The sequence below is a fragment of the Prionailurus bengalensis genome, chromosome B4, assembly GCF_016509475.1.
Source record: "Prionailurus bengalensis isolate Pbe53 chromosome B4, Fcat_Pben_1.1_paternal_pri, whole genome shotgun sequence".
NCBI classification, from domain to species: domain Eukaryota; kingdom Metazoa; phylum Chordata; class Mammalia; order Carnivora; family Felidae; genus Prionailurus; species Prionailurus bengalensis.
In genome coordinates, this window is record NC_057358.1 from 134,513,913 (window position 1) to 134,525,440 (window position 11,528).

Consider the following 11,528-nt stretch of genomic DNA (forward strand, 5'->3'; position numbering starts at 1 on the left):
GAGTCAGGATTGCGGGGTCTTTCCTTTTAACAAGCCCTGGCCTGCAGCTGGGCCCGTCAGCCTCAGCTCCTGAGCCAAGCTCGGCCTCCACACGCCGTCCCCCGGGGCCGCTGTCTGGAGGGAACGCTGATGCTGTTCGTTAGCCTTAGCCGGAAGTCCCTGCCACACGGGTGTCAGCCGAGATTAATGCCACTGTCATTGACACCAATTCCAGATCTGATCTCAAAGGCACAATTGCTCACCTTCAGCTTGGGGTTGTAGCAGTTCCTTCCTCCCAGCCTACCTCACAAGGAACACTGAATGGTGTAACCTCCCCCCCCCCCCCCCCCGCAAAAAGAAGATGTACCTCAGAGTGAGACCTCAGAAATAGGGTCTTCACGGAGGTAATCAAGTTAAAACAAGGTCATTAGGTTGAGTCCTAATCCAGTATGACTCCTGCCCTTAAGAAAAGGGGGAATTTGGACTTGGATCTGGCAGGAAGACATGAAGGGACGGGGAGGTTCCATATGAACTCGGACAGAGACCGCATGGTGCCACCACAAGCCGAGAGACATCTGGGGCTACCAGAGGCTGGAAGGGGCACAGAAGGCTCTCCCCTGCAGCCTTCAGAGGGAGCACAGCCCCACCGGCGACACCCTCATCTCAGACTTCGAACCTCCAGAACAGCGAGGCAAAAACGTCTTGGCCTGAGCCGCCCAGTGTGTGGTACTTTTTTACAGCAGCCCCTGGGAACTGGTACACCTTCTAATGGACCCCAGGCCCCCCAAGTCTTCACCACGCAGGTCCAGAGGCAGGCTGAGCCTTCGTCTCCCCAGGGCCCACTTTTCTGTTCTCATTTTCCCTCTTAGGGCCGGCCTCTCCCCTAGAGCCCCCACTGCCCCCCCCCCCCCACCACACAGCAGCGGTTCCCACGGTCAAGGGCACCCGGATCCGGCTCCCCCTTCTCTGACGTGCTGCGTAACTTGGCTACAACCGGGGGCTCGAGGATGTGAGCATAAATGTCAGGCGGGTGATGGAACGACACGGAGCGGGGTGCAGCCCGTGGCCGGCGAGCAGCGGGAGGCCACGACGGCCCCTGCGCTCCTGCTCTCTCTGTCCCAGGTGTGAGCTGGGCCCTGGAGGTCAGGAAACTGTGGGATCAACGATGATCCGGCAAATACGGTGACGGTGGCATTACTTTTAGGGACACGTCGGGTCCAGGTATTCTGTGGCTTATCGGAAAGGCCAGTGTCCCACAGGATGAAATTGTGCAGTTGTTTCCTCACAGACCCATCTGGGCCCGGCCAAAGGTGGGGGAGCTGAGGAGCGGGGACAGATACGACCGAATGGAAACAGCAGAGTCATTGCCCAGGTCTGGAACCACATGAATTGGGACCAAGAGAAGTCAGACCTCTGCTACCCTGGGGGCTTTGGAACCTGACCCACCCACCGAGGCCTCCCACCAACCTGCCAACCTTGTCTGCTCTCCACCGTCTCCCCTTCCCGGGGCTGCTCCTGGCACTGGGCCTGGCGGCCGGCGTCCGCTTGGCCTTCCTGGCAGCCCAGCCTGGGCAGGTTTCAAAAACAGTCGTCGCAGCCTTCACCCTCTGGCCATGGGCACTGGGAGGGCTGGCACACGTGGCCCCCACACGCAGGTTCAGCCCAGTGAGCCACCTGAGGAGAGGAGAGGAGATCCTCAGGAACCGGCAGCGAGGGCACACTCTGGAGGGAACCCTGGCCCAGCCCGTCACTGATTAGGGGACCCAGAGCGAGTCACTTCAAACCTCAAATCCCTTCTCTGTAAAAAGGGGATAGGAATAGTAATAAATAGTTACAGAGGGCTTAGGGCGCTCCAGACGATGTTCAAATCGACCTATATATGCTAGCCGACAAGGCAATCCTTTTTTTTTTTTTTTTTTAACTTTTTAACGTTTATTTTTGAAAGAGAGAGAGGGAAAGAGTGTGAGCACGAGCAGGGAAGGGGCAGAGAGAGAGGGAGACACAGAATCGGAAACAGACTCCAAGCTCCGGGCTGTCAGCACAGAGCCCGATGTGGGGCTTGAACTCAGGAACGGTGAGATCATGACCTGAGCTGAAGTTGGACGTTTAACTGACTGAGCCACCCAGGGACCCCGACGAGGTAAGTCTTACAAAGAACGCCTATGAGGTGGACACAGTTCCTGCCATCCCCTTCACAGATGAGGGAATGGCACAGAGAAGTCACCAGGCCCAAAGTCAATCGCAGAGAAGGACTTGAGTTCTTTCTGCTCTCCTATGAAATCAGTGACATGCCCACAAGTATTTGTTAGGTTCCACCCCCCGCCTAGGCTGGATTGATCTCATTCCCGCTTTGTTGATGAGGGAATCCGGGCCCAGACAAGTCTACCCCAAACCTCACGCACTTCTGGCTCCCTCGGGAAGGGCAGGGGGCTCTGGCGGCACCCTCCCCCCGGAAGCCGCAGGCTGGCACAGACACGGTGCCCTGCGAAGAGGGCGGGGGCTTGACTGAGAGCAGCTGGTGGGTGTCCAGCTGGGGAGCTCACCTGTGCAGCGGGAGCAGCTGGCAGTCGCAGTGGAAGGGGTTGCCGCTGAGGTCAAGGAGCTCCAGCTGGCTGAGATGGGGCAGGGCAGGCACGGCCCGCAGCTGGTTCTTCTGTAGGTACAGGCTCTGGAGCCGGGGTCCCAGGCCCGAGAAGGCCCTGGGAGAAATCTGCAAGGAGACGCCAGGCCTTGGCGTGAGCTCCTACCGGGCCCGTCTCACCCCTAGGCCCGGGAGGTAGCCCCGTGCTCTCCCAGCAGAGGGGAGGCGGAGAGCCCAAGGTGGCCGGGGCAGTAAGGGCCGTGCTGAGATGGAGACCAGGCTGGTCTGATCCCAAAGCACTTGCCCTTCGCACGCCACTCGGAGGCCCAGTTCATGGTTCTTTCTGCTCTGCCTGAACACGCCCCCCTAAAGGCAAGTCCTCTTGGTGGCTCCAGCCCTCCCTCAAAGTGTGTAACAACCGCATGGACCCACATTCCTCCTTCCTCCATGCTTAGGCGGTACCCTCCCTGGCAGGCCTGTGTGGCACCGAAATCTGCCCGGTCTGTCACCACCCCTAAGCTCCCTGGGCCGGGGGCGGGGGGGGGGGGGGCGGGGGGCAGGTGTAGTGTCTGGCTTATCTCAGGGTCACCACGCCCCAGCCTCAGGCCCGGCACTGTGGGGGCAGCAGGGTTTGTGGAGTGAACGCACGCTGCATGAGGCCTCTTGTGGCCCGCCCCCCTCCCTTCCCCCCCTGTAGCCCTGTGCCCACCTGCTCCAGGCCACTGCTGTTCAGGAAGAGGTGCCGCAGTGACTGGCCCACAGACCGGAAGGCCCCATCCGGCAGAGCTTCGAGAGGGTTCCCCGAGAGCTGCAGCTCCAGGAGGGCAGGCAGCCCCTCCAAGGCCCCAGTGGGCACCTCTCGCAGTTGGTTCCTGTCAAGGTGCAGCTCCTCCAGCTCTCCAGCCGGGCCCACTGCCCCGGGGCCCACTTGGGCGATGCGGTTGCTGCTCAGGTAGAGCCAGCGCAAGGCCTGCGTGCCTGCCAGGTCCCCCGGTTCCAGGCGGTCCACGGCGTTGCTCTGCAGGTGCAGGGAAACGAGGCCGGGCACGGCGCGCAGGGCGGCCCCCGGCACTCGCCCGAAGCGGTTGCGCTCCAGGTACAGGTAGCCGAGGCGGGGGACCCCCTCGAAGGCAGCAGCGCTGAGGCCCGAGAGCCGGTTGTCAGAGAGGTAGAGGTAGATCAGGCTGCCCAGCCCCGCCAGGGCGCCCGCCTCCAGCTCCGTGATGCCGCAGTGCTGCAGGTGCAGCGACACCAGGCGGCCCAGGCCCGGGAAGGCCGCCCGGGGCAGCACGGGGAAGCGGTTCCGCCTCAGGTCCAGGAGCTGGGTGTCGCCGGGGAAGCCGCGGGGCACGGCCTGCAGGCCGCGGCCCTCGCAGCCGCTGTGCCGGGACTCGGAGACGCACACGCAGGCCAGCGGGCAGGGCTCGGCCGCCCCGTCGTCCCCCTTGGAGGCGCCCTCGGGGGCGCGGGGCCGCGCGGCCGCCAGCAGCAGCTCTTCCTCCTCCTCCTCCGCCCTGCCTCCGGTGCAGCGCAGGTCCGAGGGCCTCAGGGCGTCCAGGGCCTCGCCTCGAAGGCGCCGGGGGCCCCTGCACGCGCCGTCCGCGCGCACACGCGCCCGCGCCAGCCACTCGAGCAGCGGCCGGGCCTGGCAGCCGCACCACAGAGGGTTCCCCTGCAGCCTCAGCCGGCGCAGCTGCCCGGGGCCCTGCAGGGGCGGCAGGGTGTCCAGCTGGTTCCCACGGAGGTCCAGCGTGTGCAGGCGCGGGCAGCGGGCGAAGGCCCTGGGCTCCAGGGCCTGCAGGGCGCCGTGGTCCAGCGTCAGCTCCCGGAGGCCCGGCAGCGCCAGCCCGTCCTCCTCGCCCACGTAGGTGAAGGGGTTGTGGCCCAGCTCGAGCCGGGCCAGGGCGCGGGCCTGGGCCAAGGCTGCCCCCGGCAGGGCCTGCAGCTCGTTGTGGTGCAGGCTGAGCCGGCGCAGGGCGGGCAGGCCGGCCAGGGCCTCGGGGGCCAGCACGCTGAGGGCGTTGTGGGACAGCTGCAGCCAGCGGGCGCGCGTCAGCCCCTGGAAGGCCATGGCAGGCAGGTAGACGAGGGCGTTGTGGGCCAGGTTCAGGGTGGCCAGCGCACCCAGTGCCCCGAACGTGCCCGGCCGCAGCTCCTCCAGCATATTCCCCTGCAGCTCCAGCCGCTGCAGTGAGCCCAGCCCGTCCAGGGCTTCCTGGGGCAGGGAGCTCAGGCGGTTGGAGGCCAGGTTGAGGAGGAGCAGGCGGCCCAGGCCGCGGAAGGCGCCCTCGGCCACCAGCTCCACCTGGCAGTGCCGCAGGTCCAGATGTGTCAGGTAAGGCAGCTCCTGGAAGGCAGCTGGGGGGATCACCTTCAGCACGTTGCCTTGGAGGTCCAGCCGCTGAGTCAGCTGAGCGGGGAGAAGCAGGGGGGAGGCTGAGCGGCCCGCGCGCCTTGCCAACCTTGGCCTTGGCACGCACCGTTCCCTCACGTGGACGCTCCTCTCCCCCACGCCTTTCCCTCGTTCTCTTCATCCTGCTCCCTGACACCTCCTCCAGGAAGCCTTCCTCCTTAGCCACCTGGGCACTTTTCACATTGAGCTGTCACTGCCCATGTACTTTCTCTCCTCTCCACTAGCTCCTGACTCCACAGAGCAGAGACCGTATCTTATTCCAGCATATCCCCTGTTCTCTCCAGTTCTCTCCCACAGGCTTTGTAGCTCATCCAGGACTTATCTTACACGTCACCTACTTGTTCCAAACACATAGAACTTTAACTAGGTCGTCTCCCCAGTGTTGGTTGTTATTCCCGTGTTACAGACATGAAGACTGAGGCTCGGAGAGGAAAAATGACTTGCCAAGGTCTCCCAGTTAGGCAGTGACAGATCCACTGGTGCCAACCCAGGCTCCCCCTGCTGTCCTCCCTGCCCACCCCACCCCCCCCCCCACCCCGCTGACCTCAGGGATGGCGTTTGGCACCTCAGTGAGGTTCTGGTGCCGACAGGCGACATGCCGCCTGGAATTGTCACAAACGCACGTCTGTGGGCAGCGTTGGGCAGCCGCATGCCAAGCTGGGCCCGGTGGCAGCAGCAGGGGAAGCAGCAGCACCAAGGAGACGCTCTGGGGCCTGGGAGGGGGAGGGAGGGTCAGTTCACGGGGGCAGATGTCCCACGCTGTCCTTTCACCGAGCCCAGCTCCTGTTTCCAGAGCCCCTCGGACGTCTTTCTCCTTTGGCCCCAGGGAAAGTGTCATTGCCCTGAGCCTCACGACGCCCCGTGTGGCAGAGGCTCCATTCGCAGCCTGGTTTAACGCTGGAGGAAACTGAGGCTCAGAAAGGAGACCTGGCAAGTCCCTTCGACCATCTATCTGCCCCATGGCTCGATGAGTACTTGTTGAATGTGAGGATGAGCCAAGGGCTCAGAGGGTGTGCCGGGCTGTGGTGAGGCTCCGGGGTCCAGGGGAAGGCTGGGGCCTCCCAGTGTCAGGGTGGCAGAGAGAGAGGCAGCCAGGCCTCAGACAGATGTGGTGCCAGCTCCACGGTGGCGGGGAGCATACAGGCACCCACAGTGAGAAGACAGCCCGGCAGCCAGGGGGGAACCAGGCCAGGCCCCAGTTTGTAACGCAAGGTTTGGGGGACCAGGTATTGGGTCTGAGAGACTCAGGGAGCCTTAATTGGCAGGTGAGCAGGAGGCTTGGGCCTCTGTTTACGCCCCTGTTGTCCCTTCATCTTTGCCACCGCTCCAGTTCAGACTGGGGTGGGGGAGCTGAGCAGACAGACGGGCTTGGGCTGTGCTTTGGGCAGCTCTGTCCCCTTACCTGTCCATCGTCCCCCAACTTCTCCACCCATTACCCAAGTGGACCCCTTGGCCTCACAACTACACCCACTGCTTGTCACTTCTTAGGGATGACTGTGCCCCAGGGCTCTCCTGGCTCCCCCACCCCATGCTTTGCCCACCACCAACCAGAGGGAACTTTCCAAAATGCAGATGGGCCCTGACGCCACCAGCTGAGAACCTTCCAGCATCTCTGCACGGCCTTTGGTGGAAAGCCCTGACTCCTGATCCCACCTGGAATGCGCTCAAATTGTCCAGTGTCACCCTCGGCTCCCTGACCATAAACACACATGACAGACCTTCCTCCTCGCCACCCGACACCTAACTCGCCCAGCTCTTCCTTCTGTTCTCAGCTCACATCACAGCCTCTGGGCCGGGCCTCCACCCTCAGCCTCCCCAGCTCCGCTCACCGATGGTCACCATCTGTTGTTCAGTCTTCTAGAAGGCCGGGGCCGGTGACATCCTCCAGAGCCTGGGGTGAGGCCGAGGCTCCGGGTGGACAGGGGACGGGGCCCGTGGGGGCAGATCCCTCAGGGACAAGCGTCCAGGGCTCAGAGGCCTGCTGAGCTCTCAGACAAGCCCTGGAGGACTAGCCCACGGGAGCTCGCTGGAGCAGCTGCACTCCATTCACCATCTTCCTCAGAAACCGCTTCAGGGACACCCTCGGGGGATCTCTCCCCCCAGCAGATCCCATAGCCCCTGTCCCCCAAGCCCTCAGAGGCCCAGAGAGGGCCAGGAGCTTGCCCGCAGCCCCTCAGCTTCTCTAAACAGCCCCTTCTGCCCCCAGGGCCCAAACACTCACCCCTCCATGCCGTCCGGCTCACACTGCCAGTCGGCCTGGATGCCGCGGGAGCCCCCCTCTCTGGCCCGCAGGCCTGGCAGCAGGGACAGGGCTGAATGGGAGGCATTGTGGGCAGTCCAGCCGGAGGCTGAGGTGAAGGAGGGGCGGGCAGGGGCGGGAGCGGCGGCTGGAGTTACAGGGCCTCCTGCCCGGCGCCGGCTCAGGGCTCCGGATGGTGGCCCGGGCCTGAGAGCCCAGCCTGGGCAGCTGATCCTGGGCTGGCTGGCAGGGAGCTTCTAGCGGCCAGCCTGTGGGTCCCGGCCCTGGGCTCCCTCCCAGCTGTGGGCTGTCCCGTCGGGGTGCCCCTCACTAGCCTCAGTTCCCTGCTCTGTGAAAAACAATATTAGTAAGTAGCTCACAGGGTTGCCGTGGGGGTCCAGGAAGGTACCTGGAACATAGTAGGTGCTCAAGAATGGTTACCTCAGTCCTTTCTGTTTCACACATTTATATACAGTGTTTAACACCGTACAGACAATATTCTGCAATTTTTTTTCACCTAACATCAAATTATCAGGAGTGATCCTGGTTGATTCTTCTTAGTCGTGTTTTAACTGTTGTCTAATATTCCGTTGTATACAGGTGGCAACTCCGCTTATCCGTTAATCTTGGAGATTTTGGTCGCCTCCAACTTTGTTACAAACGATACTGCAAAAACAATGTCCAAATACTTACCTTCCTGGACACACTTGCAAAGTTCATCTCAATCATAGCAAACTTCAACATATCCTGGGATTGTTCAGATCCATGTTTCTGGTGCATTTGCTTCTGTCATTATTCAGTTTGCTTGGGTTTGGTTTTGTTTTGAACCAGAAATGGCGCCACACCACTCAGACTTCTGCATGTGCTTTATTTCACTCAGCAGATCTCATGCCAGTGGCATCACTGAGTGTGAACTCCTCTAGGTGCTTTTTTTTCCATTCGACATTATGTCTGTGGGCTTCATCTGTGATGCATATTTTAAGAATGTGTTTATTTTCATCTTTATATACCATTTCAGCACTCCATTCCATAAATAGTCCACAGCAGTGGCATGGGGGCAGAGGTAGGAGAGCCATCTGCCCCAGATGCAGGCAATAAGGGGGTGTGCTGTCCGTAGGGAACTTCAATGCAATGAGACCCACTGGTTTGCTTTTTATTGTCATCACGTGCTGGCTGACGATTCTAAACAACGCCAGTGCTAAAATATTCTTCCCTGCTTAGGCAGAGGATTCTCACCTCCACCTTTTTTTTTTTTTTTTAATGTTTATTTTTTGAGAAAGAGAGCACGAGCAGGGGAGGGGCAGAGAGAGAGAGGGAGACACAGAGTCCGAAGCGGGCTCCAGCTCTGAGCCGTCAGCACAGAGCCAGATGCAGGACTCGAACTCACAAACACAAGGTCGTGACCTGAGCTGAAGTTGGACGCTTAACTGACTGAGCCACCCAGGCAACAATCCATTCCACTCTTGGACATTTGGGTTGCTTCCAGGGTGAGGCTATTATGGAGAGCGCTGTTTCCCATGTTTGAGTGTCTTTTGGAGAACATGGCGAGACCTGTCTCTGTCGGGATATACTTACAGGTGGAACTTCTGGTGTTAGAATATGCTTATTTTCAGCTTCAGTGGATACTGCCAAAGTTTCTCAAAGTGTTTGTATCGATTTACACTTTCCCCCAGCAGTGTGGGACTTCCGTTGCTCCACACTGTCACCAGTGCTTGCTATGGTCTGTCTTGTACCTTAGCCATCCTAGTGAGGGTAGGACAGCATTACGGGATGATTCGAATGCGCGTTTCTCTGAAGACTAATGAAAGTAAACACCTATTCATATGCTTTATTGTGAAGCCCCCAAACCTTTTGTTCGTTTTCCTATAGTCTTATTAACTTGTAGGAACTCTATATATTCTGAATTATTTTTTTAGCTTATTTATTTAGAAAGAGCATGAACAGGTGGGGGCAGAGTGGGGGAGGACCCCAAGCAGGCTCCACACTGTCAGGGAAGAGCCCGTTGTGGGGCTCGAACCCACAAACCATGAGATCATGACAGCTGAAACCAAGAGTCGGGTCCTTAACTGACTGAGCCACCCAAGAGCCCCTCTGAATTATTTTAGAATATATATTGCAGAGGTGCCCAGCTGGCTCAGTCGGTGGAGCATGTGCCTCTTGATCCTGGGGTCGTAAGTTCCAGTCCCATGTTGGGCATAGAGATTACTTAATACAATCGGGGCATCTGGGTGGCTCAGTTGGTTAAGCATCTGACTTGGGCTCAGGTCATGATCTCATGGTTCATGAAAGTTTGAGCCTCACATCACACTCTGCGCTCAGTGAAATTCGTTTATTAACATGAATGCAGACAGCTCCTGCATCTGCTGTATTCACTGCCAAACATTAAGAAAAAAATTTTTAAGCTTTTAAGTAATCTCTACACCCAATATGGGGCTCGAACTCACAACCCCGAGACCAAGAGTTGCGTGCTCTGACTGAGCCAGCCAGGCGCCCCTTAACTGCTGATTATCTCATTGCATGCACACCCTGTAATTAACCATTCTTTTCCCGATGTGGACATTTAGGTTATTAATTTCCTGGAATCCTTTATTAAGTTGCCCTTATAATTTGTCACCTCGGGGGCGCCTGGGTGGCGCAGTCGGTTAAGCGTCCGACTTCAGCCAGGTCACGATCTCGCGGTCCGTGAGTTCGAGCCCCGCGTCAGGCTCTGGGCTGATGGCTCAGAGCCTGGAGCCTGTTTCCGATTCTGTGTCTCCCTCTCTCTCTGCCCCTCCCCCGTTCATGCTCTGTCTCCCTCTGTCCCAAAAATAAATAAACGTTGAAAAAAAAAATTTTTTTTTAATAAAAATAATTTGTCACCTCGTATACACACAAAACGGTTTCTCTAAGGTAGATCCTTAGAAATGGAATTTGAGGTCACAGGCTACACATACCCTCACCTTTTTTAGTATCTGCCAAATTGTTATCTAAAGTGGTTTTATTAGTTTGACATCCCTCCAGTGACATACAAAATGTAGGAGATTCATTGCTTTCCTGATGTCACCTCTACGTGACATTTGCCAGTCTGGTCCAAAATGATGCCTCTGTGGTTTTGTTTTCATTTCCTTAATTACCAGTAACATTGTTTGCTTTTCACACTTCATCACCTGTGAACTCTGTTCATATCCTGTGCCCGGTTTCCAATTGGATGTATTATTCTCAACACTAACCCTTATATGTAAGTCACAGTGTCTTTTTGTACTTTATCACCTTGCCAGTTCTCATGGGATTTTTGGTTGTTATTCACGTTCTATTTTGGCAAATTTCCTTGTGGCTTGTGCTTTTGGCGTGTCAGAAAATGCTCTTGTGTTGCAGCATCCGGTGGCTCAGTCAGTTAAGTGTCCGACTCTTGATTTCAGCTCAGGTCATGATCTCATCTCACAATTCATGAGATCAAGCCCCGCATCGAGCTCTGCACTGACATCGTGGAGCCTGCTTGGGATCCTCTCTCTGCCCCTCCCCAGCTTGTACACATGCTCTCTTTCAAAATTAAAATAAACATTTAAAAAATTATTTTTTTTAATATTTATTTTTTGAGAGAGAGATAGAATGTGAGCGGGGGAGGGGCAGAGAGAGAGGGAGACACAGAGTCCGAAGCAGGCTGCAGGCTCTGAGGTGTCAGCACAGAGCCCGATGTGGGGCTCGAACCCACAAACTGCGAGATCATGACCTGAGTCGAAGTCGGACGCTCAACCGACTGAGCCACCCAGGCGCCCCTAAAAAAATTTTTTTAAATGCTCTTGTGTTCTACTTCCTTACAAAAAAACTATGGCTGGTAAATGGATGGATGAGGATCACTCTGAACGTTGCAGACAACTGTGCTTCCACCCCATCCTGGCCCCTGCCATCCCCAGACCACCGCCCGCCCTGAATGCAGGGTTTATCACATACAAGCATATGCTGAAGATCTTCACCCGACATCCGGATTCATCCGTGGTATGCATGTGGCTAGAGCTGATGCGTTGGCTCTCAGTCGTCCAACCCTATACTGCATAGCTTTGCATCTGACCCGTGTTCCTGATGTTGGCCAGAGGCCTTTCTGGGTTCTTGTTATCAGGAAGTGCTGCTTGGGAGACCCTTTGGCCATGCTTCCTGGGGGTTTACTAGTTTGAGCTTCAGAATGGAACTATTGCTGGTTTAGCCCCAAGCCCATGATTGAACTCCCTTTGTGAGAACAGCCCGGTGCTGAGCGGGCCCTTCGTACGTGGCGGTTACGCACCGTCTAGGCTGAGGCACCTCTGCCCTTGCAGATTCCAAGTCATGGTGCTCAGGGACCC

At 57.8% G+C, this 11,528-nt stretch overlaps 1 protein-coding gene and 1 long non-coding RNA gene across 2 annotated transcripts in view; both read right to left on the minus strand.

The window, feature by feature from the left end:
• CHADL (chondroadherin like) overlaps window positions 1-8,484 on the minus strand; it is a 12,239-nt gene extending 3,755 nt beyond the window's left edge. Inside the window, exons 1-5 of the mRNA XM_043562707.1 lie at window positions 7,195-8,484; window positions 5,518-5,686; window positions 3,270-4,970; window positions 2,523-2,689; window positions 1,455-1,653 (exon numbers count right to left, since the gene is read on the minus strand). Of these exons, the coding sequence (XP_043418642.1) occupies window positions 1,455-1,653; window positions 2,523-2,689; window positions 3,270-4,970; window positions 5,518-5,686; window positions 7,195-7,202 (2,244 nt within the window). The 5' untranslated portion in view covers window positions 7,203-8,484. The remainder of the gene's footprint in view (window positions 1-1,454; window positions 1,654-2,522; window positions 2,690-3,269; window positions 4,971-5,517; window positions 5,687-7,194) is intronic.
• Window positions 8,485-9,527: 1,043 nt separating this feature from the next.
• Window positions 9,528-10,657, minus strand: LOC122473913. Its single transcript, XR_006294740.1, has 2 exons — window positions 10,072-10,657; window positions 9,528-9,826 (listed from the first exon to the last, which is right to left on the minus strand). It is a non-coding gene; the product is annotated as an uncharacterized LOC122473913 (long non-coding RNA).
• Window positions 10,658-11,528: the final 871 nt, after the last annotated feature.